Source organism: Giraffa tippelskirchi, chromosome 12, assembly GCF_054371585.1.
Source record: "Giraffa tippelskirchi isolate mGirTip1 chromosome 12, T2T-mGirTip1v1.2.pri, whole genome shotgun sequence".
NCBI classification, from domain to species: Eukaryota; Metazoa; Chordata; class Mammalia; order Artiodactyla; family Giraffidae; genus Giraffa; species Giraffa tippelskirchi.
In genome coordinates, this window is record NC_137286.1 from 53785428 (window position 1) to 53811686 (window position 26259).

Consider the following 26259-nt stretch of genomic DNA (forward strand, 5'->3'; position numbering starts at 1 on the left):
CTCGCTCTCCTGGGTGTTATTGACATGTAACACACGTAGATGTTAGCCAACTGGGAACCAGACGGGAGATGACCAGAGGCCCACTGCTCCCTTCCTTGTCTGCTGCTGGATCAAGCCCACTGAGAGCGATGGGTGGTGTGGTCCTTCCAGAGCTGGGGCTTCCAGTGACTGAAATGCTGGGGTCCTCAGAGAAAGATCTAAGTGCCTGCCATCACCCTGTGTCCGGAATGAAATGTATTCACAGTTGAGGGACATTCAACTAAGACTGGGAGAAAGAGGCACATGTGATGGGAGAAGCTCAGGTGCAAACACCTATAGTAGCACCTCTGTGCTCACTAGTGAGGGCTTATGAGGCCCCACGTGACTTGTGATTGGGGCTCATTCCTGTAGTGCTTTGTGGTGTCAATGCACGCAGAAGAGGTTGACCAGAAAGCCTCTGCTTGTTTGCAGCATTTGGTCAGCCCTCTTAGCATCTGAAGAAATACCCTTTTGCTCTAGAATCCAGGTTCTGTTGCTGCCTAAGCTCCACTCAAGAGAAAGAAGGGAGAGAGAGAGAGAGGCGGTGGCCTGGAGGGCAGTCTGCCTTCCATCCAGGCAGGCTCTCTGAATTGAACCTGCTGTGCCGAGGATCAATGACCACAGTACATCTGGTCCCCACCTTCTCCCCTGCAGAGCTTCAGGGTCATCTGAGCAATCTCTGCAGGACTGCTGCCTGTGTCTAAATTTACCCACAACTTCAGAGTTACTCAGCCTTGTTTGGAGGGAGAAATCTCCTGTTTTCCCACAGGAAATGAGCCCCAGCTAATGGGTCCAACAAACGTGGACACACCCCAAGTGCTGGGAGGCCTTTTGCTCATCTCCCTTCCACTGTCTGTGCCTTTTCATGTAGGCAACTAGCCTCACATTGAACCCAGAACCTTCATAAAATCCCAGAGCTCCTCAGGACCTCACATTTGTGCATATAAACCTGATGGAGTGCAGATGTCTACTGCGTCTCATACGTACTGCTGAGCCATACTCACGTCATTGCCCAGTGGCATCATTTCCTAGTTATCGAAGGCGTATTTAAATTGGGAAATAAACAGACACCTCCCCATCTGAGATCGTTTGTAGAGAATCTGCATTTCCTTATTGGTTCTTGTTCATGAGGTTATGTTTGGAGGAAGGTCTATGTAATCACGTTTGAAATGGGTCCTATCTGACTGATGAGCTCAGGTCTCTGGGACCTGTTCTGCCCTTTTCTTGTTTATGGCCGGGGTCCAGGCCAGCCCCTGATGGAGGGACCTGGCAGGATGGCCCCTGATGCTCCCACTACCTCCCCTCGGACAAAGCTGCTGGCATGCTGATGACTTGCGTGAACTACAGATGTGCTGGCCGCCCCATGGGAGAGTAGAATCAGCGTTATCTATACGCTGATCAGTGACTAAGAGGGCAGAGGCTCTTGGACTCCACATGTCCAGCCACATGGACTCCAGTGAGTCAACCTTTTACTGCCAAGACTCACCACATGCTCTGGAAGGCAGCCCATGCATCTGAAACTGAGTATGCAAATGCTGGCTTCAAAGGGAAAGACCTGATAAAGGATATCCTTATGGGTGGATATTCTTTTGCTTTTTTAAAGCAGGGTTGTTATTCTTTTTTTTTCTTCTTGTTGACAGAAGCTCTGTGGAAGTGGTGATCTAAATGCTGCTCTGACATCTCAACATTTCGAAGAGCAATCTGTAAGTGACATTCCTTAAAAACAAACACGAAGTACTGTAAATATTTCCTATCAAATGTTTGGATCTTTGCCTCTTTTATTTCTAAAGGATGCGGGACTGTAGTCACCCGCAAAGACAGGCTCTGCAAATTGTGGCTGGAAAAGATGAATTCAGTGTCTATTGATTTGTCAGAGTGGAATAGATTCTTCTAAAAATACAGAGCCATGAGAATGAGGGAGATGGTGCAGGAGAAAAAGCCATTTTGAAGTGCTTTGAAATGTGGACCGAGAAACTTTCAAAAGGCTGTTGAGAGTGACTTAGCCACAGATCGATTAATTGAAAGTCAAATAAGTGAACAACACATCATTTTATCTGTACATTTTCTTTCAAAAGAGACACCTTTGCTCTTTTCAAAACCTGAATTGGATTTGTTTAATAAATATTCAGAAACAGACTCGAATTTGATGTAATGGCTTATAGGAGTTGATGTGTTCCTGGAGAGGGGAGGGAACTTGTGTGTTTAAGTGTAGGAAGCACTGAAGTGGGGCTCAGGGAGTGAAAGAAAGATATGCACCAGAGAGGCAGTGTCTCCCGTGGGGACCCAGGAAGGGATATGTGTTAGTGGCCATGGATCAGCAGGCCGTCATCTGTCATCGTGAACTAGAATCTTTCTATTACACGTGAACTGATTGGGGGGTGGTGGGCGAGGGGAGAAGAGGAGGGAGACACCCCACATCTGAGCGTGGAGGTGTGGGCCAGGCCCGTGGAAGCCCGCCCCACGGCTGGACCTCTGCCTGCTGTGTCCTCTCTGGGTGCTCCACTGGAAGCTGTAGGATAAAGGATCCTGCAGGACATGGGTGAGTTTAAGGGGATGTCAGTTGTCAGCATTCAATTTATCTATTAATACTTCTTCTTGAAAAGTTAATATTGCAAAGCTCTTGTCATGAATTCTCATAGAATCCCTCTGGGGAGAAAGATAAAGAACAGGGTAAGCATTGATGTAGGTGGGTTGGAGGATGATGCTAGAAGATTTGCCATGATTGCAAGCATCCTTTTTCCTGAAATGAAGAAGCATTTCCACATTCCATTTCTCGGGACCAAGACAACTGACTTCGCTTACTTCTCCATCTGTGCAGAGTCTCAGGGAAGCTGGTGATGGCTTGAGTAACCTGCCCAGCCCTTTTGCCTACCTCCTCACCATCCACCTGAAGGAAGGTCGGAACCTGGTGGTCCGGGATCGCTGCGGTAAGGCCTGGCCCTGTGTGCCTTTGGCAACCTGGGGATCTCGTCCTCTACCCTCTGTCAACCCTGCTAGTCAGCCTTTCCTATCTCAGCATGGCTGGTGCTAGACTGGAGCTCTCAATCTAAATTTCTCCGGGTATCAAGGTATTTTCAGTGAGTTATTGAAACACATAAAATCTTACCGTCTTTTTCTCTGATTAAATTAATAATAAGCATCAAATATGAATAATCACATAAAGTTGCAGAAGGAAACATCACTATAAGTGCTTTATGGGGCTTCCCTGGTAGCTCAGTGGTAAAGAATCCACCTGCAATGTAGGAGATGTAGGTTTGATCCCTGGGTTAGGAAGATCCCCCCGGAGAAGGATATATCTGTTTTTCCTTTGTTGTCTTTTTTCATTTATTTTGTCTAGAAGGTGCAAACTTTTTATTCTAAAGAATTTTGTGCCTTTCTTTGGGTTTTTGCCAGTCTCTCCAATCTTTGCTAGTTCCTCTCTAGTCTTGTTTTGGAACAACTATGAAAAGAGGGAAGGGTCACCCTTCTGTCTGTCTTCTCTGTCTCTTACCTTTTCTTTCTCCTTATTACCATTACTTTTTTTTCAAGAAGAATTCCTTAGCTGGGCCTTCCAGCTCACTCATTTTCTCATTAATTGTTAAGACCATTGTGCTATTCTGTTCGTCTTTTGAGGTGTCTTTTTAAAAAAATTTTTAGAGCAGTCTGTGTTTGTTTTGGGCTTCCCTGGTGGCTCAGCAGTAAAGAATCTGCCTGCAGTGCAGGAGACTCAGGAGATGCGGGTTTGATCTCTGCTGGGGTTGAGAAGATCCCCTGGAGGAGGGCACGGCAGCCCGCTGCAGTATTCCTGCGTGGAGAATCCCATGGACAGAGGAGCCTGGTGGGCTACAGTCCATGGGGTTGCAGAGAGTCAGACACGACTGAAGTGACTGAGCACGCACAGCATGTTTGTTTGCTGCATGAGATATTGCCGTCAGCTTTGAGAGCATTAAGAATCCATTAAAAGTCTCCTGCTTGGTGCTTCCTCCCTTGGATATCCTTTTGTGATGTTTTCCGCTCCTCTTTTTATTTATGTGTCCCTGTTGCCGTCTGTAGATGCTGTTTTTGTGTACCGTGTCCTGTCTTCACGGAGCAGCATTGGAATGTGCATCTGGACGGGGAGAGCCAGTAATTGAGGCCAGCTCCTTCCCATCCCTCCAGTTACCAGCAGCTCCCGGTTATCCCCTGTCATGGAAAGCCTTCCTCTCTGACTTCATGCCCACGCTTGCCATTCCTGCCTTAAGTGCCTTTGCTGGTCACGGCTCGGCCCCAGAGGGACAGGGCGGTGCTGGCACACCCAGCTGCTCCGTGGGCTGTGCCAAGCAGTCACGCTGGTACTTGCTCAGGCCATTTTCTGCTTCCTGCATCTGTTGCCTCGGCGCTTGGAGCATCCCTGGCTCTCCTGCCATCCTGTCCTCTTGCCTCACCTCTGTCCCTGAAACTTTCTGGGCTGTGACTTTCTTTCTACTGCTCCCGTTTAGGAGTGTGGTTTCTTCCACCAATCTCATCTGAACTGACTTCCGTCTTTTAGGGTGGAATTTTTTAAAACAAAATTATCTCTTTCTTTTTGTAATTTATCAGGATTTCAAAATAGCAAACAAATCTCATTTTCTACATGTTGGGAAATGGTGTTTTCTGTCAAAGTTATAATTTCTTATCTATCAATTGTGCAACTTCTTGGGTAGTCTTACTGTGTACACTTTATTATAAATGTCTGTGTTGTAGTAGGTATCTCTCTTAAGGTTATTTTAGAGGTTTTGGGGCAGATAGCGTTTCATACCTGGAATCACATTTGAGGGACACAATCATAAACCAGAGTCAGGTAACTGCCCACCCACGAATATCCTAACTCTTCACGGTGTCTGGTGGATGCTTCCATGAAATGGTGATCATTTTAGAGCTTGATTTGGGACAACTCATCTGGAGATTAGAAATATGTTCCACAGAGAGTCCATTTAACTTGACTGGAAAGAAAGTGCTGTAAACCTGTAAAATACGTGTCCTGTTCTAAATTTTTGAAAAACTCCAAAAGTCTGTCACTTTGGAAATGGCCCAGACCTTGGACTTCTTCCAAGACCAGCTCCCCCTTTTCCAGTTTTGCCATCTGTTCCGGCTGTTGTATCCCTTATCTGTGTGAGTGGTCTGGCCACACCACCCTTGCTGTGTCACGCTGGTACACTTAGAGCAGACACCCAGCAGGTGCTCAGTAAACTTGGCAAATGATGGAGAAGCCATTGCCTGCATCAGAAAATGACCAAAACACTAAGGCTTATGTGCACCTACTCCACACCTCACTGCTTCGGGGCCAAAGGAGAGGCTGTAGTCTGTGCTCTAGCCCTATCATAGTCATCTCTATCTTTATGGTTTCATCAGAGGTAAACATCATATGACAGGTTGGCTTTATCTTTTGTACACCTAATATAATCCAAAGATAAATACCTAGTAAGGAGTCTAGGCCATAACCTCTTCTAGCACCTGTGTCTTTTATAACTGGTAGTAACTGTTCCTGTCTCTTATTTATTGGGGAGATTAATCATTATCCATTAAGAAAACATCCCCTCCCAGAAAGTGTTTGTGACTACATTCATTACTGCTTGATTTTCACAGGTATTAGGGTGTGATCAGGGCACGTTGGACACCCGCTGTTGATTTCTGCAGGGATCATAGTCTTTGGCACCTGTGCCCTGCCTCTGTGTGAGACTGACATGCGTTATCGCTCTGACAATGTTTTCTGTGGAGCCCAACTCAGAATTTTATCCACTGCAGTCCTTTGGGCCAGTAGTTTTCAAAATTCAGTGAGCATCTGAACAGCCTAGAGAACTTGTGAAAATACGCATTGCCCACCCGCAGAGGTTTCTGATTCAGTATGTCTGATGTGGTGCCTGAGAACTTGTAGTTCTAATAGGTTCCCAGGCGATCACAATGCAGCTGGTCCTGAAACCACGCTGTGAGGACCACTGCTCTAGGCACTGAGCCGCGGCAGGGAACAGAAACACGTGCTTCTCCTGAGAGGGAGAGTTTCAGTCCTCTTTTAGACATAGCGTTTTCTTTTCCTGGGGCTGGACCTCATTATGCGTTTGCTCTCTTAGTTTGTATTCTCTGAACATAAGTTAATTTGGTATTCACCTAATTAACATAATTGGGTACAAAGAGCATTGTGATGTGCCGAAATTTACACTATGTATTCTGTATCCCTTGGACTGCAAGGAGAGCTAACCAGTCCATCCTAAAGGAGTTCAGTCCTGGGTGTTCATTGGAAGGACTGATGCTGAAGCTGAAACTCCAATACTTTGGCCACCTGATGCGAAGAATCGACTCATTTGAAAAGACCCTGATGCTCGGAAAGATTGAAGGCAGGAGGAGAAGGGGACGACAGAGGATGAGATGGTTGGATGGCATCACCGACACGATGGACTTGAGTTTGAGTAAACTCCGGGAGTTGGTGAAGGACAGGGAAGCCTGGTGTGCTGCAGTCCATGGAGTCGCAAAGAGTCGGATATGACTAAGCGACTGAACTGAACTGATCACATGGTCTCTGATTTTCTGGATATAAGATCAATAGCTGATTGTTTCAATACTAAATGTCCTTCAAGATCTATTCAAATGGAACTTCTATCTAGTCGTTTATGTTTTTCACAGACACAAGCTCCTTGGCATCTCAGTCCTATGAACGTTTTAGCTCTGCAGCATACACCTTTACCTTTAATGGGATAAGGATTGTTCCTGCCTGTTGATGTTGGGGCTGCATTAGCCGGGTGATCATGTTATTTGTCTTCATGTGAACTACAGGGCCCTGTGTTGTGTGTGCTCTCATGTCCAACTCTTTGCAACCTCCTGGCCAGACTGGTGGTTTATACACACAGTGCTTCTAATGCAGTTTAGTTCTTCATTAGGGAGATCCAACTTAAGTTCTGGTCTTAAAGACAAGGAGTATCAAAGACTATCGTGAAAGGGAAGAAAAACATCTGCCCTGGAGGGAATAGAGTTCCTTCATTCACTCCTTGATGCAGCAGGTGTTTATTCAGCCCCTTCAATGACATGAGCATCACGCTGGAACTCGCCTGGGACCTGGTGATAAAGTCTGGAAGAAAAAAAAAAGAAAACACATATATACAGTTTTAAAATGTCACACAGATCACCAGCTTCAGCCCACTGAACAGGAGTCCTAGCTCAGGTGATTGAAGCGCAGAGACTTCATCCAGGATGTGCAGGGAGGCAGTGGCAGGTCTTGGCAGATGGGTTGGCTTTGGGGGTCAGGAAGAGGACTGGGACCTGACAGTCTACTTCCTGGCTCGTGATTTCCTATGGCAGCATGCTCACTCTGAAATGGAATTTACCCATCTGCAGAATGGGCGTGATGTACCTTGTCCTAAAATGTTGTGAGATTTGAGAAAAAGAAGTGTGTATCACATAGTGGCTTCCCAGGTGGCACTGGTGGTAAAGAATCCACCTGCCATGCAATGTATGGCAAAAACCACTACAATATTGTAAAGTAATTAGCCTCCAACTAAATAAATAAATAAATTAAAAAAAAAAAAAAAAGAATCCACCAGCCAATACAGGAGATACAAGAGACACAGGTTTGATCCCTGGGTCGGGAAGATCCACTGGAGGAGGAATGGCAATCCACTCCAGTATTCTTGCCTGGAGAATCCCATGGACAGAGGAGCCTGGCGGGCTCCAGTCCATGGAGTCACAAAGTCAGACATGACTGATGCAACTTAGCATGCATGCATGCATGCAGCCATAGACAATGTGTGAATCAGTGGACATAACTGTTTTGCAGTAGAGCTATACACTAGGTTGGATTTGATCCTTGTCCAAAATTTGTTGACCTTGATCTAGAATATTCTGATCTGATTTTGGATATTTCCCTTGAAGGAAACTGCTGTTCAGAATAGCAAAGTACATCTTTATTTAAAATAAGGAGGTATGAGCTGTTGGAAGAGGTGATCCAAGTTGTGAAGCTCATGTTTTCAAATGAAGTGTCTAGAAAGCATCTCAGTAAGGTGACATAAAATAGTGCAGAGAAATCTAGAGATGTTGAGTGGTAAAAAGTCTCCCCCTCCTATATTTTCACTGAGCAGTAAAGTGAAATATCATATTTCTTTCAGGAAAAGATATTTCCAGCAAACCTCAAATAAGGCTTTCCAGGGTTTATGATTGAGGACTGGACACTTTGTCACTTGGCCCACCCAGAAACAGGGAGGGGAGCCTCTCAGGAGCAGGCCTTCCCTGGTGTAAAGAGTGCTGGGAATGCTTTATCTAAATTTCTCACTTCTCTGTCTCAGACACGGGGCTGGTTTGTTAAGTAGACTGTCAAGGTGGGATCTCGAGACTTTCTGGATAAAGTTTGTTATACTAGGAGGTTGCTAATTCTGGACGATGCCCAGGCTTAGCAACAGTATCAGGAACGTACTGTTATGTAGTCACCACCTGGAACATCCAGGGTCTTCAGCTGTCAACGACTCTATTCCTCGTACAGAATATACAGATAAGGTGTGCGCATATGTGTGTGTGTGTACACAGAGGAAACCCAGCAAAACCCAGAGTTCATTAAAAAGAACTGGAGTTAGTGACTAAAGTCACCTCGCTGTCAGGGACCTGCCTGTCTGTCCGTGAGTCACCATGGACGTAAGGGTCGTATCATGGAACACTGAGAGATTTTGAGGAGGTCGCTCTGGAAGTACGGCCGTGCTGAGGAAACTGCCTCTTACAGCTGATTTCCCTCAGGAATTGCTCTTCCGCTCCCTGACATGCAGTCCTTCAAATTTGTCTCGACCTGACCCACTGTTGGCGAGTCCCATGCTAATTGGGCAGACTTTCCCCCTACCCTGGGCAGCCCGTGTTGCTCCGGTGGTCTTTCTAGGATTGAGCCTTCCTCGGATGCTGTCGGATGCCTCGGCATTGCCTGAAGCCCACCTTTCTGAGCCGTCCCTAAGGAAAAACCACAGCCTCGTCTTCTCTCTGTGCCCTGCCCTGGTTGCTCCCTGTCGGTCCCACCTCCCCTCCTTTTCTGACATCTAATTTTTCCTCTGCTCTTTCTACTCCTCTTCCTCCTCCCATCTTCTTCCTTTTACTCTTTTTTATATTTTCCATTTGCATTTCTTTTTTTTTTTTGAGCGAGGGGAGGTTCTACAGATTGTATTGTCTTTGACTGAACCAGACACCTGTTTTAAGTTCTCTGAGCCATTGTCTGGTCACTCCTTGTTGGTGCTGCTTAGTCGGTAAGTCATGTCCAGCTCTTGCGACCCTAGGTCTGTAGCCCACCAGACTCTTCTGTCCATTAGATTTTCCAAGCGAGCACACTGGAGTGGGTTGCCATTTTCTTCTCCAGGGAATCTTTCCAGCCCAGGGATTGAACCCGTGTTTCCTGTATTGGCGGGTGGGTTCTTCACCACTGAGCCACCAGAGGAACAAGCCCCTGTGGTAATAACTCTGAGGGATCTATAATTTTGAGATTGATAAAGCAGAAGGAAATGTGATAGGATCAGTTTATTTTAAGTCTGACTGCTTCATAATTTGGTTGATAGACAGCGAGAGTTGAACCCTGGCTCAGTTTCCCATAAAAAGTAATGTGAGCAGAAACATTTTGGTGTCCTCAAACTGACATTGCTAATGCCAGCAGCCGTGTTTTCTAGGCCTGGCACAGAACTATGTGACATGGGCAGGCCTCTTGTCTGGAAAAATGCTCTCCTCCGTGTTTACTTTCTGGAGCATTAATTCCTGAAAAGTAACAGCCTTTGCAATGAAATCCTTTTACTTTCCATTGATGTGAAAGTAGTTACATAGTATCCTTGCTGTGAACTAGCATATTAGGTTGCTGATGCCCTCTGGTGGCCATTTTGCAGTATTGCAAAAAGGAAGAAAAAGGCCATTGCGGCTCAGGGCTCGTAGCATCACTGGGATTTACACAGCTGTAGGGCTGAAGGTTCATGGTCATCTTCTTGCTGTGAGTTTCAGGCAATGAAAATTCATGACTCATCCAGCAGACGGTTATATGCAGGTTAGGTAGACAAGGCCAGTTTGTTTTTTTAGAGCAGGGTCAAGTACTTTTGCAGATCACAGGAAGAGAGCATTGGATAAGTCATTTTCCTATTTGAAAGGAATGGTTTAGCCAAAATTTTTAAAGATCTCCCACTAGTGTGAAAAGTTGGCCTTGCGAAAGGGGTTTAACAAATTACTAAACTGCTATTAAAATGTTCAAATGTCACCTCTGATTTGGTGACATTTGGTGACAAATCATTTGGTTCCTCTGATTTGAATTGTTTATCTCTTGCAGTTTATCAGTTGTTGTCATTCAGTTGCTAAGTTGTATAACTCTTTGCAATCACATGGACTGTAGCACACCAGGCTTCCCTGTCCTTCACTATCTCCCAGAGTTTGCTCAAACTTAGGTCCATTCTGTCAGTGATGCCATCTAACCGTCTCATCCTCTGTTGGCCCCTTCTCCTCCTGCCCTCAATCTTTCCCAGCATCAGGGTCTTTTCCAATCAGTTGGCTTTTCCCATCTGGTGGCCAAAGTGTTGAAGCTTCAGCTTCAGTATCAGTCTTTCCAATGAATCTGTATGCTGATTTTACAGACTGTACTGTTTTTATGATTCTGTGTTTCTTCGTTAGAAAGGAAAGGATGCTCTTGTATCTCACCTGGAGAGAAACATTCTCCCCATTGCAGATGTGATTAGGGGATAGACGGGGTGCTTCTAGAACTCTGTGTCATGTACCGGGGACCAACCGTGTAGCACCCCAGCAGATGTGCTGTGAGTGGGGTATGCTGAGGTTTCATCCCTCTGCCTCCCGGCAGCTCTGTTGGCTTGGACCAGCCCCTTAGTAGTCTCTTCTCTATACCTTGTGGTGTCAACAAAGGTGACCTTTTTGTGCTAGGATGGAAAGTGTTGGGGCGCACTGGACAGCGACTCGGGGCACCAACCATCTGAGTTTGAATACCAGCTCAGACACCGTCCAGCCCTGACTGTGGGGCTTATCTTGGTGGGTGGGCTTGTGGGATGTGTGTGGTGGGGCTGACATAGCCGTGTGCAGTGACCACGGGGAGGCTGACATGACCCGTGTACGGGACCACGAGCTGAGATAGTTGCTGTGTCTGGTTCTAGGTATTTCTTTTTGGGTTTAATTTCTGTGTTTTCCCTCTGAGAAAGGCAGTGACTTGTGGCATTTCTGCCAGTTTTATTATGGCCTTTCTTCCCAGTTTCTTGATAATTTGACCCTCTTTTTGCATACTTTTTGCTTTTCTCCTTAGATTTTGTACCCCTCAATACCCTGCCCGCTACTAGCAGGGCAGATGAATGGTTCAGGGTGTTTTCTAAGACCAGTTCCTGCTTTCTTGCCAATGTGAGAGCAGGAATGAAAGAGACACTAGTTTTTAGTGGTGCGGTATTTGAGTAAGAACTCCATTGTGGATGGATGGTTTAATTTTCTTCACCTTAAATCTGACTCAGACAATATCCTTCAAGTTTCATAGCAACCAACATGGAAAACCTTGGTGTTGGTCATTACTTACTGGAATGTTTTACTGAATCTTCTCCACTGACTTGATTTTTTAAAATATTAAGTTCTAAAGTAAAATAAGATCTGGCTTCAAATAACTTGATTATTTGCTGTTGTTATCTCCCATATATTTTTCTATATTATATAAATTTTTTATTTTGAAAATAAACACTTAATAGTACACCCTTCTTTGTTTAGTTAATATTCCAGATGAGGCTGTCATTCCCGATTTTAAGTAAGTAGTAATAACACTACAGTACATTTTCCTGTGCCTGCATCTGTGTGTCAGACCATATCTTTGCAGGTCATTTATTGCAGTAAAGTGGATGTTTTCTGTTATGTGATCTGACCATTTCAAGGTTCTCTGTACAGAATTGCCAGTTCACTGTTGAGAAACTCTCCTGTTTGACTCACCCACCAAGGGCATATGATTTATCCACTTCCCATTTCTTACCTACACTGTGTAGATTACCTCTGTTAATTTTGATAGAGAAGAAGTATTGTCTTGGTTTTGTTTCAGTCTGTGTGAAGAAATTTGGTCCCTGAGATGTATTTGTTTAAGAGAGATTTGCTTCTCTTTTGTACACAACCAATTCCATCCATCTCTGTGGCTAATTCTTACAGTTTTTGGATATGTTCACAGGTATTTTTCTAACTTGTCACTTGCTTTTTAATTTTGTTTACAAAGTTTCTGTTGCAAACATCTTTTCCAGTCTTAAAATTTTATTCTTTAGAGTTTCGTCCTTGGTTTTTGTACCTTGAAAGGCTTTTTCTCTCTTGGGAGAAACACACACTTAACCTATATTTATTTTCTTTTCTGTCTGGTTTTTCCATTTTTTCCATTTATCTTTTGTATCAGGTTTGTTTTGATTTCTGGCCTGGAATCAGAACTTAGTTTTACTTCTTGCCAAATGGCTATTTAGTTAACTAGAACTAAATTTTCCTTTCCCTAATGATTTGATGGTCACTTTTGATCGGGTTTTAAGATGCAGTCCACGTGAGGGTCTGCTTCTTGGATTTCTCTTTGAGTCCTGTGGATGTGTGGTCTTGTTCCGGTGCCAGCACCACGTCACAGTTGGACTGTATTGAAAAATCACAGCGAGTTCTTTTTATTTTGCAAAAGTTAGGGCTTTGCTTCGCGTTGGAGTCCCTCCTCTGAACACCAGGTGGCAAGCCGTCATTGGTATGTCTGAGTGGGAGGAACAAAGACCCATCTGGTCAGCTTATTCGGAAAGAGTTTAGCCACAAACTTGAACCTTGAATGATGCGAACACCCATCCTGAAATCCAGATAGCACTTAGATTTCCTCCATTTGGTGTGTTTTGGTAGCCTGCCAGGATCTCACCAGGGACGGACTTCGCTTTCCCCTGTTTCCACTAGGATACAGGCCAGCATTGGTCGGCCGTCTGTCACCATAGCCTTTAGTATGTATTAGTCACTCAGTCGTGTCCAAGTCTTTGCGACCCCATGGACTGTAGCCCACCAGGCTCCTCTGTCCGTGGGATTCTCCAGGCAAGAATACTGGAGTGGGTTGCCATGCCCTCCTCTGGGGGGTCTTCCCAACCCAGGGATTGAACCGGCATCTCTCATGCCTCCTCCATAGGCAGGCGAGTTCTTTACCACCAGACCACCTGGAAGCCCCCACAACCCCTGCCATAGCCCTTAATGGATTCTCACAACTAAGCTCTTTCCTCTGGAGGTTTTTCTTGCTGACGCTGTATCCTCATGGGCTTCCCAGGTGGCTCGGTGGTGAAGAACCCACTTACCAATTCAGGAGATGTGGGTTCAATCCCTGGTTCGGGAAGGTTCCCTGCCGAAGGAAACAGCAGCCCATTCAACTCTTCTTACCTGAGAAATCCCATGGACAGAGGAGCCTGGCAGGCTACACAGCCCATGGGGTCACAAAGAGTTGGACATGACTTAGCAACTAAACAACTGTATCCTCACTGGTTGATCAGAAGGTACCCGTCCTCCCCTGCTTTGGGTAGTTAGTTACCCGTTCCTTCGGTGGGACCCCATCTCCATTTCTGTGAAGGATCCTGGAGCAAGACAGGCCTGCTTCCTGTGTCCACTGCTTGAAACAAGCAGCCTTTCCACCCACCCATCCAAAACCATTGACTGGATTATCCTATGCCTTCCGTTTGGTTGAGTGGGATTTCTCTGTAAGGACTGGTTGGATCTTTTTCATTTCCATACTGATGTAATATGTGCCACACGGCATGCTATATTTTGAGTAGTTCTTTTTACTTCCTTTCCTGGGTTCTGATGTTGCTATGGTGAGTTCAGCTGGAGGGTGTGTGCACGGTTTTGCTTGGAGGCTGAAGTCCACAGAGGGTATACTCTCCACCTGTCTGATTTTCCTTGTGGTTTAATTTGGATATTGGCTACAGCACTGGGCAGCTAATTCCATCACGCCATCACACCTCGGGTTTTTCCAGCATGCTGCATGTGAGGTGGGGAGCATGATGCCCAATGGTGAGGGGCATTATTCCAGAGACTGTCGGCGTCTAACAAATTACCTCCAACCTCAGCAGGCCAGGACTGGTGAATTCTGGAGTGTGGATTTGCACAAAGCACCACAGGGGTGACTTGGCTTTACTACACATGGTCTGGGGCCTCACCTGGGAAACTTGAGATTAAGGGCGTGATATGACTGTGGGGGCTTCGTCGTCCAAGGACTCAAAGGCCTGTTCACATACGTGTTGGGGGCCTGAGATGTATGCTTGGAAAAGGAGAGCTGTCACACATGAGTCCTGGCTTCCTCACAGCCCGATGTTCTCAGAATCATCTCGCTTCTCATGTCATGGTTCAGGGCTCCAGAGGTGAAGGTCCAGCGCACGGGGCAGCCACCGTGTCACCTGTTACAGTGCAGCCTTGCAAGGAACACAGTGTTACTTTCACCTTCCTGCATTGATTAAAGTGGTTGCCCAGGTATGAGGCGGGACAGCCGCCCTGATTCTTGATGGAAAGAGTGTCAGAATTTCAGAGGTTAGCTTGGGGATTAAGTATGGCTGCACTTAAGTAGGGGCTTCCCTGGTGACTCTGATGACAAAGAATCTGCCTGCAATGCAGGATATCTGGGTTTGATTCCTGGTTTGGGAAGGGAATGGGTACCTGGAGACGCGAATGGTAACCCACTCCAGTATTCTTGCCTGGAGAAGTCCATGGACAGAGGAGCCTAGCTGGGTTTGTCCATGGGGTCACAAAGAGTCAGACACAACCAAGTGACTAAAAAAAAAAAAGTTAGCGTGAAATGGGTCGGGACTAAGGCTTGGGTCTAGCAACTCACTCACCATCCTCATCCTTAAAACAGCAGCATAAATGGTGTTTGTCTCACAGCTTTTGGAGGGTTCAGTGAGCTCACCCCACTGTAAATGTTATTATACTAAACTTCAGCAGTGTTGTCCTTTTCCATAAAGACTGGTGTCCATTTCATTAGACTTAAAATTATGCTTAAACAGCATTGTGAGCTGGGGACATTTTAAGTATTTTTATTAACAAAAAGAAGAATGTTAAGGTATCAAGAGCTGCAATATGCTTTGTCAGCATGGGTTTCTGAAACCCTGAGAGCTGATGTATACAGAGATCTGGGAGGTTTGACCAGAGACTTCAGACAGCTACATCGATCGCCTTTCTGGCTTACTCTTATTTCCTTTTATCCCCCCAGTGCTTCCTGTTCTGTTCACATTGATATATCCTGGCCACTGGCTCTTCTCTCCTGTTTTTTGTATGGTCATGCCTTCTTCTATCTTTTACCCGAGTTCCCTCTCTTTTGGTATTACAGGAACAACTGTGAATGCTGTCTTTAAGCAGAAGTTTACATCCCTGCGTGCTTCTGATCACCAGATCAAGAAGAGGGGTGCAGGCACCTCTTCCTAGTGACCACTTCAGCAAGGGCCAACCTGTTCAGTAATCCATTTACCAAATGGCTCATTTACTGAATTTGTCAGTATATTGACAGTGTTTTTCGTTCATCTGTTTATAAGATTTAGTATATAAAGTTATTGGATGAAAACTTTTAAAAACAACTTTTGAAGGTCTCTGGGTCATATTAGTTAATTGGCTATGAAGACAAAGCCAAAACAACACCTTAAATAATATTGAATTTGTCTTAGGTCAAAAAAAGTGATAAAAAGGAACAGAAGTGACCCGGCTTAAGCTGCAGATCCCAGAAAAGGGATGACTAAAGACAGAAAGAGAGAGACTGTTAGAGGTAACAGAGTTGGGGAGAGGGCAGAGAGTAGGGAAAGTGTGGGAGTCTTGGGGTGGGGTGTGTCAGCTGAGGGAAGTTGGGGGCCTGTGGTAGAGGGGGAGAATCTGAAGGCCCCAAGAGGAGTCCGCTTTCCACAACTCTCTCAATTCCCATTATTTATTCCATACGAACTTTATAAATAGTGAAGAATAGCAGTTTTGGTAAAACTTTATAAACAGTTAAAATAAGCAAGTTTTGGTAACATTGGTGAATTGCGATCCTTGATCTCACTGCAAGTTGCCTGCTGGATGGTCTTTCAAAAAACGGAATTTGGTGAATCTGGTAAATGATATCACAGGGTCCAGCCATGGACAAGCCTTGACTGAGGTATCATCGGGCTGTTACACGTGCCGGGCTCCCTAAGAGGAGGGGCGTCAGTCATCCTGGGAGAAAAGTCCAGGAATAGTTCAACCAGGATGTGCTAAGGGGGAAAACATGACCAGCAAGGGCCTTAGATGGTCCAAGAGGAGCCTGTTCTTCTGAGGTTGGTACCAAAAGAAGAGAAGCATGTAGCCGCCACGTGCAGAAGGAAGGGCTAAAACAATCCTGGGAACACACGTTCCCTTCATCTGATGTTAGTGGATGCAACCTGGCTTGGCATTCTCCTGGACCTGAATCTACTGCTTGAACCTGGCTGCTAGACTTGAATCTGCTCCTCTTTTAAGAAAAGTAGACTGTGCTCTCCTAAGGGAAAGTTGTTTCTCCTGTCCCATGGGACTGAGGAGGACTGGCCTTTGAAATTCCATAAAGCGTATTATTGTCTCTGGAGGAGCCTGTTCAGGAAGCTACAGTTTGAAATGTCATACAGAGTGAAGTCAGTCAGAGAAAAGCAAGTGTATACTAATGCATATAAGTGAAATCTAGAAGAATAGTACAGATGATCTTATTTGCAAAGCAGAAACAGAGATACAGACATAGTGGAGAACAAACATAGATACCAAGGGGGAGGGGCGCAGTAGGACGGATTGGGGGATGGGAATTGACACAAACACACTGTTGATCTCATGTATGAAATAGTGAGCTGATCAGAACCTGCTGTCTAGCACAGGGAACTTTACTCAGTGCTCTGAAATCTAAAAAGGAAGGGATGCACACATGCATGCGTGCTCACGCGCGCTTCCCAGGTGGCGCTAGTGGTAGAGAACCCACCTGCCAATGCAAGAGACAGAAGAGACGCGGGTTCGATCCCTGAGTCGGGAAGATCCCCTGGAAGGGGGCATGGCAACCCACTCCAGTATTCTTGCCTGGAGAATCCCATGGACAGAGGAGCCTGGGGGGCTCCAGTCCATGGGGTTGTAAAGAGTCAGACAGGACTGAACACACACACACACACACACATACCCCCCAAGGAGTCAGACAGGACTGAACACACACACACACACACACATTGAACACACACACACACACACACACACACGCGGATGGGCGATGCACTTTGCTGTGCAGCAGAGACTGAACACAACATTGTAAAGCAACTATGCTCCAATTTAAAACTACAGCTGCAGTTGGACGCAGTTTAATCTGGAAATCTCAGTGTAACTGCTAGAGGGCAGCAGCCGCTGTTCAGAAATCATCACTCGGTTGTTCTCTGCAAATCAGGTCTGGTTTTTATTTGGCCAGCCTCAGAGAAAGTTAGAACTTATGGATCCCTCATAAAAACAGCTCAGATTTACTTTTTTTTTTTTTACCTTCTGGCAAGAAGAGAATTCTAAATAAGTGTATGAATTGAGAAGAGTCTAGGCATATGTGCATAAATAAAATAATAGTCACTTATTACTCTGAAGCCAGAGGATAGAAAAAAAGTTGAATGTATGCTTTTGATATGTGTCCAAATACTGTTTATGCAGCGTGGATTCATCTATATGTATCTCAAGTTCCCTAACGACTTAGTAAATAATTGTTGACTTGGAACTGAACTCTTAGGACCCCCCTGACAAAAGTATTCAGACAGCTCCTTCCTTCTGCAGGTGAAGATAGTAAGGCCTAAGGAAATCACATTGCCTAAGGTTATATGGTTATTAAAAGGAAGGTCTGGGATTGCAATCCATCATGCCCATCTTACTTTAAAGTTTATTCATTCATTTATTCACAGCTTCATCTAATTCAACTACTATGCATATTAGGTAACTCTGGGCATACATCCTACCTTCCAGAACTTTGATTTGGAGGAGTTTAATATTATGTGTTCCAGTGCCCAAGTTAAATGTTTTCTATATTTAAATAATTTTATGAAATACAGAGTCGAAAAGTTGAACCCTGTTTTTTTTCTTGTACGTTTTCATTTATGTGTGTGTTTTTAACCTGGCTGCGCTGTGTCTTGGTTGCGGCATAAGGGGTCTTTCATTGCCCTGTGTGGGCTCTTGGTGGCTGCGGACAGGCGTCTCTCGAGTGGCACACAGACTCGGTGCTTACGGCACATGGGCTTAGTTGCCCCGCAGCAGGTGGGGTCTTAGTTCCTGGTGCAGGAATTAAACCTGTGTCCTCTACGTTGGAATGTGGATTCTTAACCACTGGACCACCAAGGACGTCCCAGGCTGTTTTTATTGTTTGTTTTTGTTGTCATCAATGCACTTCTTGGGCTTTCGCAGTTTAATATTTTACTCTACATAGGAAGTTCCAAGTAAGGGAAGAGTAAACAGCTTTTCCCAGTGGTTCTGGTGACAAGACCCTTTCAGTCTGTGGAGCATCGTGAAATATGAGTGTTCCATGAATCATGCTGTGTGAAACCTTGCATCGCTGCTTCTTAGAGTCTGGGTATAGCTTTCTATTCAATTCCCCGGTGCTATAGTATCTCAACTACCAGGTTTCTTTGCTTTTGCCTGGTTTTTCTTCCTTCTAAATTACAAGCTGTTGCCAGATTTATATTTCTAAAGCTTGGCTCTGATCATTTTGCTCCCCTGCTTATAAGTAAACCTGAATTTCCTTCCCTCTCACACTAAAATAATTCCAGATGGAGCAAAGACTTAAGTGCAAAAAACGAAAAACTACAAAAATCAGTGGGAAGAAACATGACTGAACTAATTGAAAATCCTTTAGTGAGAAAACTTCTAAGCAGAATGTTAAACAACAATGTCATAAATAAAACTGGTAAATTTGCCTAAATAAAAAATGAAAATAACTTACTGCAAGAAATAATGTAAATCTAAACAAAGTATGACAAGATTTACAGCCAGTGGCTGCTTTCCATAATTAAGGGCTCATTCAAATCCATAAGCAAAAGACAAAACCATGAGCTCATAGAAAAATGGGCAAATGATATCAGTGAGAATTTTCCTGACAAAGAAAGACAAATATAGGTTATGAAAATATGAAAGATCCTAAGCTTTACTCAAAATGTTAATGATAGAGAAAAATAAAGATACTATTCTTTTTTTACCTGCCATTAGTTCAAAGTAAAGATTTATGACATCAAATATTGGTGAGCAGGTAAAGAAAAAAATACAAAACATATACTTTTAGTGGAAGTGTAAATTTTGACAGACTTTGGAAGAATGATTTGACTGTGGTTGTCAGAACCAGAAAAGACACACGTTCATTTGCCCTGCGTTTTTTTTTTTTAAATATAATCATGTGTGAACTCCGAGATGGACATACAGGGATGCTGGTAGTAATATTTGTGCTAGTAAAAAAAAAAAAAAAAGTCAATGTTATAAATGTTCATTATTTGGTAACTAATTACATAAGTGAAGATACAACAGCACAATGAAAATGTATGCAGTTGGTAAGGGTTAAAAAACTGAGAAATCTGCATTGCTGATATGAACAGAGCTTCAAGGTACTTTAATTGTGAAATTAGTGCATCTAATATGATTGCATTCAAGTTAAAAACAATTCTTATATTTTTTTCCTGTAAAACAGTCGAGAAACTGGTGCATTAGAGGAATGGGAATGAGGAAAGGTTAAGAGGGTGGAGAGTTTTCATTTCATACCTCTCAGAATCATGTGGGTGTACTACACTTTTTAAACATTTTTATTAAAAAAAGAACAGGAAAAACAAAACCACCCTTTATTTCTAACAGAGGAAAACCATAACTTTTTATTTTGTGATTTTAAGGCAGTTCAGTCTCTGATTCAAAACCGGGTTTTTTTAACTTTCTCATTAAACATTTTTTCCCTTAATTTTTGGATGAAGTAAAATGCTTGCTGGACACCACAGAAATTCAGGCATTTCTTAATTGCTGGTCTCTTTCCCCTTTCAGTGCCCATCCCTCCAGCCGAAATGGCCTTGGGCCTTCTCTGTGTGGCCAGATCCACCCACGTTTCAGTTCTCACCTCCTTTATTTCGGCCTCCACTGATAGCCCAGTTAGCACAGTGAACGAGCATCCAACCCCCAAGCTCTGTTCTCTTTTGACACTTACCTCTTGGACCTGGCGTTATATGTGCCGTATGTCTGCTGCCCGCCAGGTGCAGAAGAGAAGGCTTCGGGATGGATTTTCCCTTGCAGCCCCCCTTAGTACCTAGCGGTGGGCTGCGGTCCGAGGCGACCTGCGTTTGCGGCCCGTGAGTGATGTTAGTGGCCGGGCAGGTACCGCGCCCACAGAGACGTGACCATCGGGGTGTCCTGAGCAGAAATAGGGACTGCCCTGCGCTGTTGTCAGGAGCGTGAATCGGCGCAGCGTTTTGGAGGCTCCCCCTGTCTGAGCACACACAGACCACCACAGCAGGTTTGGCAGGGGAGCGGGAGACCCCGGCCACGGATGCTTAACGCTCACATGGTCTGAACCGGAGGCTGTGTGATTCCGTGGCGTCCGCGCGGCGGAGCGGGTGGTAACCCAGGGTGGACGCCTCGTCTCAGGCCTCCTGGTTTCATTCTCCTTCTAAAGTTCCACACCACCTCTTTATTCCAGAGAGCCTCATTGTTTACGAAGCGCCCCCCGTGGGGGGAAAAGAAAAAAAAAAAAGGTTAAAGTCCACCCATTCAGGTGTCATCTCACCATTTGTATCATCCGGGCCTTGCATTCCTGAGCGGTGACCCCTTTTCAGAACCGGCCTAGTTAAGATGTCACTCGCCTGACAGCGAGGCACTTAGGCTCTGAGAGAAAAAACCACGGTGTGCCCCCCAAGCCCCCACCCTCCCGTTTCTCAAATTTTCCCTAACAATTAACTCCGCGCTCACTTGACACCCTGGTTCCTTGTTGGGTTTTGTAAACCCCGGTCCCTTTTTTTTCTATTAATTCCAGACATTAATATTTTCTTTCACGCGCTGCCGCCATTCACCCGTGAAACAGTTTGAACATTATGTAGCTGTCAAGATGCCTGGGGATTACCCAGTGTGCTTTGCCGCTGGGAACGCGACACCGCCGAGGCCTGGTTGTGAGGTGTTTATTCTGAGAGCACGCTGACAGCCATGAAGGCCTGATCCCAGAGTGGCAATTTCATTTAATTAAAGGCCTCTTTTTATTAGAGTTCCCCCCCCCTTTTTTATCTATATATATATATCAGAATGATTGTTAAAATCTGACTTGCCAGAGGTGTTCCCTCGTACTGTAGAAGGGAGGGAGGTAGGACGGATTACTCACTCACTAGTGGCTCTGCCATGAGTGGCTGGGAATGCCTTCGTGTTTGCTCTCCTGCCCAGAATTGCGTGCGTGTGTGTCCAGGTTTGAAATAAATACTGCTGGGTTCTTGAGAAAGTCGCATTGACATGTGGACACTATCATGTGTAAAAGATAGCTAGGGGAGGCGGTTGTATAGCCCAGGGAGCCCAGCGCTGCGCTCTGTGATGACCTGGGTGGGTGGGGGGTTGGGGAGGCCCGGGTGGGTGGGGGGTTAGGGGGTTGGGGAGGCCCCGGGTGGGTGGGGGGTTGGGGAGGCCCCCGGGTGGGTGGGGGGTTGGGGAGGCCCCGGGTGGGTGGGGGGTTGGGGAGGCCCCGGGTGGGTGGGGGGTTGGGGAGGCCCCGGGTGGGTGGGGGGTTGGGGAGGCCCCGGGTGGGTGGGGGGTTGGGGAGGCCCCGGTGGGTGGGGGGTTGGGGAGGCCCCGGTGGGTGGGGGGTTGGGGAGGCCCCGGGTGGGTGGGTGGGGGGTTGGGGAGGGTGGGTGGAGGGTTGGGGAGGCCCGTGGGGGGTTGGGGAGGCCCCGGGTGGGTGGGGGGTTGGGGAGCCCCCTGGCTGGGGGGTTGGGGAGGCCCCGGGGGGTTGGGGAGGCGCCTCTATATAGTGATGGCTGATTCGAGTTGGTGTGGCAGAAACAAACACATCATTGTAAAGCCATCTTGAAAAAGCAAAATAAAGACTGCTGGGTTTCTGCGCCTTTGTTGCCAGACTTAAACTGTGAGAGTTGACGATGCATCCGTGTCTGTTTGTCGTTTGAGTTCTTTGTTTTAAAGTTAGTAGCCTTGCCATCCTGGAATGGCTGAGTTAATACTCGGGGACCTTGGTTCCTCTGTTAGGACTTTTAATCAGTGTGTGCTATCTTATCCTCGAGTGACGTGACTGCCAGTTAAAATCTTCGGGATAAGGATTGCATTCACGTTCAGGAGTTTTCCATCCCGCAGAAACCTCGGAAAGAGCTGAAATAAAAAAAAAAAAGAGATTGAAATGATTCATGGTGGATATTAAGGAGTTGGAAATATTTGTGACAGAGTAGCCTAATTAATTTTTGATGTAATATTCTTAGAGGCTATCAGCTTGACTTTAATATCAAGAACTCACGTCAGTAAACCTGTGGAGGCCTCTGTTGGGCATTGTCCAAGACACTGGAATGTGTCAGTGGACAAAACAGACGGTTAGGCTCTGAGCTCAGACTTATTCAGAGTCTGGTTCACAATGAATTATGCCAGCATACCTCCCAAAATTAGAATTTTTTTTTTCTTTCTTTGAGCATGATCAGCTGCCCTTCATTTTTGCCCATGTGGGTTATTCATTCATTCATTCTTGCCTCCTTGCTTCCTCATTTTCTGACTGGTAGTGCACAAGGATGTCCCAGGGACAGCTCTGTGCCCTGACTATGGTGGTACACTTGCACGCATGTAACACACACGCATAGCACATAATCCTGGTCTTCTATTTATGGGCATTTTTTTTTTTCTCAGTTGATCTCAAGAGTGTGGAGGAGGGTCCATCATCAGTCCCTCTTTCTGCTTTGGACACAGTGGCTCTGGCAGCACATTATTCATTCCTCTTGGCGTCTGTTTCAAAGCTCCCCGGGAGGAGGCCGCAGGTCAGGGGTGTCAGCCCGGGGCCGCTGAAGGCCTGGCCAAGGGGGCGTTCAGCTGGCCCGGGGAAACAGTATTCTCTGCTTTGCTGCAGGTGCGGGGGTGGCGAAGAATGGCAACTTTGTCGGTTTAATCTCTGCGGCCCCCGTTCCAGTGTGAGTCCCTTGGCCCCATCTTTTGAGCTGATGGTTCCAGATATTGATTTATTTATTATGATTATACTCTAAAGTACAGGGTTCTCTCGAGTCAGCCATCTGGCCAAATGTTTGAAAATGGTTTCTCTCCATTTTCCCTGACTCACGGCCATTCTTGGGAGGGGTGGGCATCTCTCCGGGACCCCTGACACTGATGGCTGGTGCCTGTGGGTTTTACGTCTTGAATTTTTTGTGGGTAGGAGAATGATGACATACCCACAATGAAACCACACAGAGAAAGTTCAAGGACCCCATTTATGTTCTATCACAAAAGGCAAAGAAGAATCTGCATTTTCCCCAGATTGTTGCATTTCTCTCCACTCTCAACCCTTAGTCTCTGTGCAGGGAGACATTTGTTCCGGGTGTGCTCGGTGATACGCTTTGAGTCTGGAGTGTGGGAAGAATCTTTACTTAATGGAGATCCTAGGGTTTTTACGTGTATTTTTTAAACCGGTCCTGCTCTCTTTTTCTGTTAAAGGCACGAGTGATCCCTATGTGAAGTTTAAGCTGAATGGGAAGACCCTGTACAAAAGTAAAGTCATATATAAGAACTTGAACCCAGTTTGGGACGAGATAGTCATATTGCCAATACAAAGCCTTGATCAAAAGCTGCATGTGAAGGTAATCCCAGATGACGTTCAGATCTCCTCTTTAATTAAAAATATTCATTTCCCAGCCATCTTTGCCTTCTTAAAAGTCAACTTCCCCAAATTCATTCTTGTATAATTCCTAAGCACTGGGTTAAAAAATATGTGTAGAAGGGATTCTTTATACCCTTGGTTCAAAACTGTATGTTACTCTCAGATCAATCAGAATGAAAATAATATCCCCATTGATTGTATTTAAACTTACTGAATGTGGAAGAATTATTACTGCCAATGCAGTGGTGACGAGTACTAAAGCCTTTCTCATTAGGAATAACTTTATACTTAATAGAGCTTTAAGCTGCTGGTTATAAGCATCAGTTGCTCTAACATCTGTGTTAAAACTGCATGAGTTGAGCACAGGATGGGATTGCTGTAGAATATTTCGCAAATTTCTATTTAATTGGTAGAGTTGCCCACAGTGGAAAATACTAAATTTTAATGAGAGACCATTTAAACTACAGAGAGTGGTCCATTGTGCATAATGTCTTAATGCATATAAATACTGCCTTAAAAGTATTTTCTGTTATTTTGGCCATAGTAAGCAAAATGGACAGGTTTGAATAATTTTGTTCTCTTCACCAGCTTGGCTAAATTCTTCTTTAACTATATTGTGCGAATTATTTTTAGATCTAGAAGACTGAATTTAAAATCCCCAGTCTATTTCATTTATCCATACTGTGATATACTCAATTTGTTTACCATATTAATGCATTACTGGCCCCCCTTCTCTTTGTAGGTATATGATCGAGATTTAACTATATCTGATTTCATGGGTTCTGCATTTGTCATTTTGAGTGATCTTGAGCTTAACAGGTATTGTAATTTTACCATCTAATTGTGATTAGTGAATTTTAGAGGTAACTCAAGGTAATAAAATGAAAAAAATCTGAATAAATGAAAGAGTGCTTTAAAATGTGAGATTTTCTATGATTTTTGCTTTTTAGCTCCCAAATATATATTGGTCAGACATTAAATCTTCCATAACATAATTTAAAAGATGTGACCATAATTTAAAAGGGGTGAATTTTGTGCTTCTGTTTGTTAATATTCAGGTTCATTAACCTACCTACCTTAAAATTAAAGCAAGTATTTACATTTTCTTTGGGCACTAGGGGAGAAGAATCAGTTGACCATCTGTTAAATTAGGCAGTGCATTTCTTGACCCTGAAAAATTGGTTTATTTTCACTGAATTTGGTGTGTTCTTTAACTTGTGTCTTAGACCTGTTTAGAGGTAGATTTTTATCATAAGGACCTGATGTATTCTTGTGTCTTAGACCTATTTAAAGGTAGATTTTTATCAAAGGACCTAATGTATTCTAAGGCAAAAAATACTACCCAATAAGTGCTAATGTCACTCGTTGCCTTTTGCTTCTAGAACGACTGAGCATATCTTAAAACTGGAAGATCCAAACAGTTTAGAAGATGACATGGGAGTGATCGTATTAAATTTGAACCTAGTAGTAAAACAGTGTGATTTCAAGAGACACGTGAGTCTGACCCTTTTGTTCTTTTTAAAATTCTCCATTGCAGTTTTTATTTGATAATTGGGTTACCAGGTGACTGACATTTTTGTCATTATTTGAGTAGGGGGAAGAATTGCATAGAGACTTAAAGTTATCTATCTGTGATAATATACAGCCTTCCTTTTGGAAATCTGGAAAGAGAAACCCATTAAGGAATGGTCTCTGTTTTGGCTAGGGATGTGAATGTGTTGCTGTTATTAAATATATACACTGCTTATGGTTTACTTGTAGCACATCATCCAAAATATCCCTTTTACTTAGTGTTACTGTTTCCATTTACTGTTTTCTTAAGTACTAGATGACTTAGGCATATTCAGTTATGAAAAGCAATTTCTAGGATTTAATCATTGTGCTGTATGTACATTATTAAGGTGATCAATGCATCATTTCCATCTCAACTTCTTCTTTTAGCTACCACATTTTCTATTGAGAGTACTTTTGAGGAGATACACATTTTAATATTCTCTGGTCTATTACATGGAAATTTCTAGTTAATGTACTACCGATTAAAGATATCTATAGCATCAGAAAAAAGCACTGAATTTTGTGACAATATGATCGGCACTGTTTTTAGGAGCAAATATGTGAATACAAACCATAATCTTATTTTATATTTGGGTATTATATGTTACAATTCCAAGAATGAAAATGAGAATGAAAGTATCTTTGATTGTAATTTATTTGAAAGGTGTTTTAAAAGCCAATTAAAAACAGCTACTTGAAAAAGGACCAAGATATGTTAAAATTTAAACTTGATAGAATCTGGTATGAAAATCTGAAGCCTGTTTTTAAATTAGGGTTCCAATAATACTTCTTGAATTGAGTCACTGGGGTCAGTGTGGAGAATATTCTTCATTTTGACATCACCTTTGCTGTTGGTTGTAATTTATTTTCATGATGAAAATCATGAGTGATTTACTAGTGAACTTACTGAAGATAGCTTAAAGGAGTTAAAAAAAAAAAGACTGCACAGTGACTTTTCAGTTGCC

General features: G+C 44.3%; 1 protein-coding gene across 10 annotated transcripts in view; it reads left to right on the top strand.

Annotated features, from left to right (window-relative positions):
• Positions 1–26259, top strand: part of MCTP2 (multiple C2 and transmembrane domain containing 2) — a 255126-nt gene that overhangs the window by 77352 nt on the left and 151515 nt on the right. For 4 of the 10 annotated variants that reach the window (XM_081552154.1, XM_081552155.1, XM_081552153.1 and 1 more), the window contains exons 3-7: positions 1659–1721; positions 2837–2945; positions 23578–23720; positions 24483–24559; positions 25123–25234. In XM_081552154.1, the coding sequence (XP_081408280.1) occupies positions 1659–1721; positions 2837–2945; positions 23578–23720; positions 24483–24559; positions 25123–25234 (504 nt within the window). Of the gene's footprint in view, positions 1–1658; positions 1722–2836; positions 2946–20241; positions 20417–21059; positions 21484–22999; positions 23061–23577; positions 23721–24482; positions 24560–25122; positions 25235–26259 lie in introns of those variants that run through there. The other 6 variants (XM_081552163.1, XM_081552162.1, XM_081552158.1 and 3 more) reach the window with 6 other exon arrangements.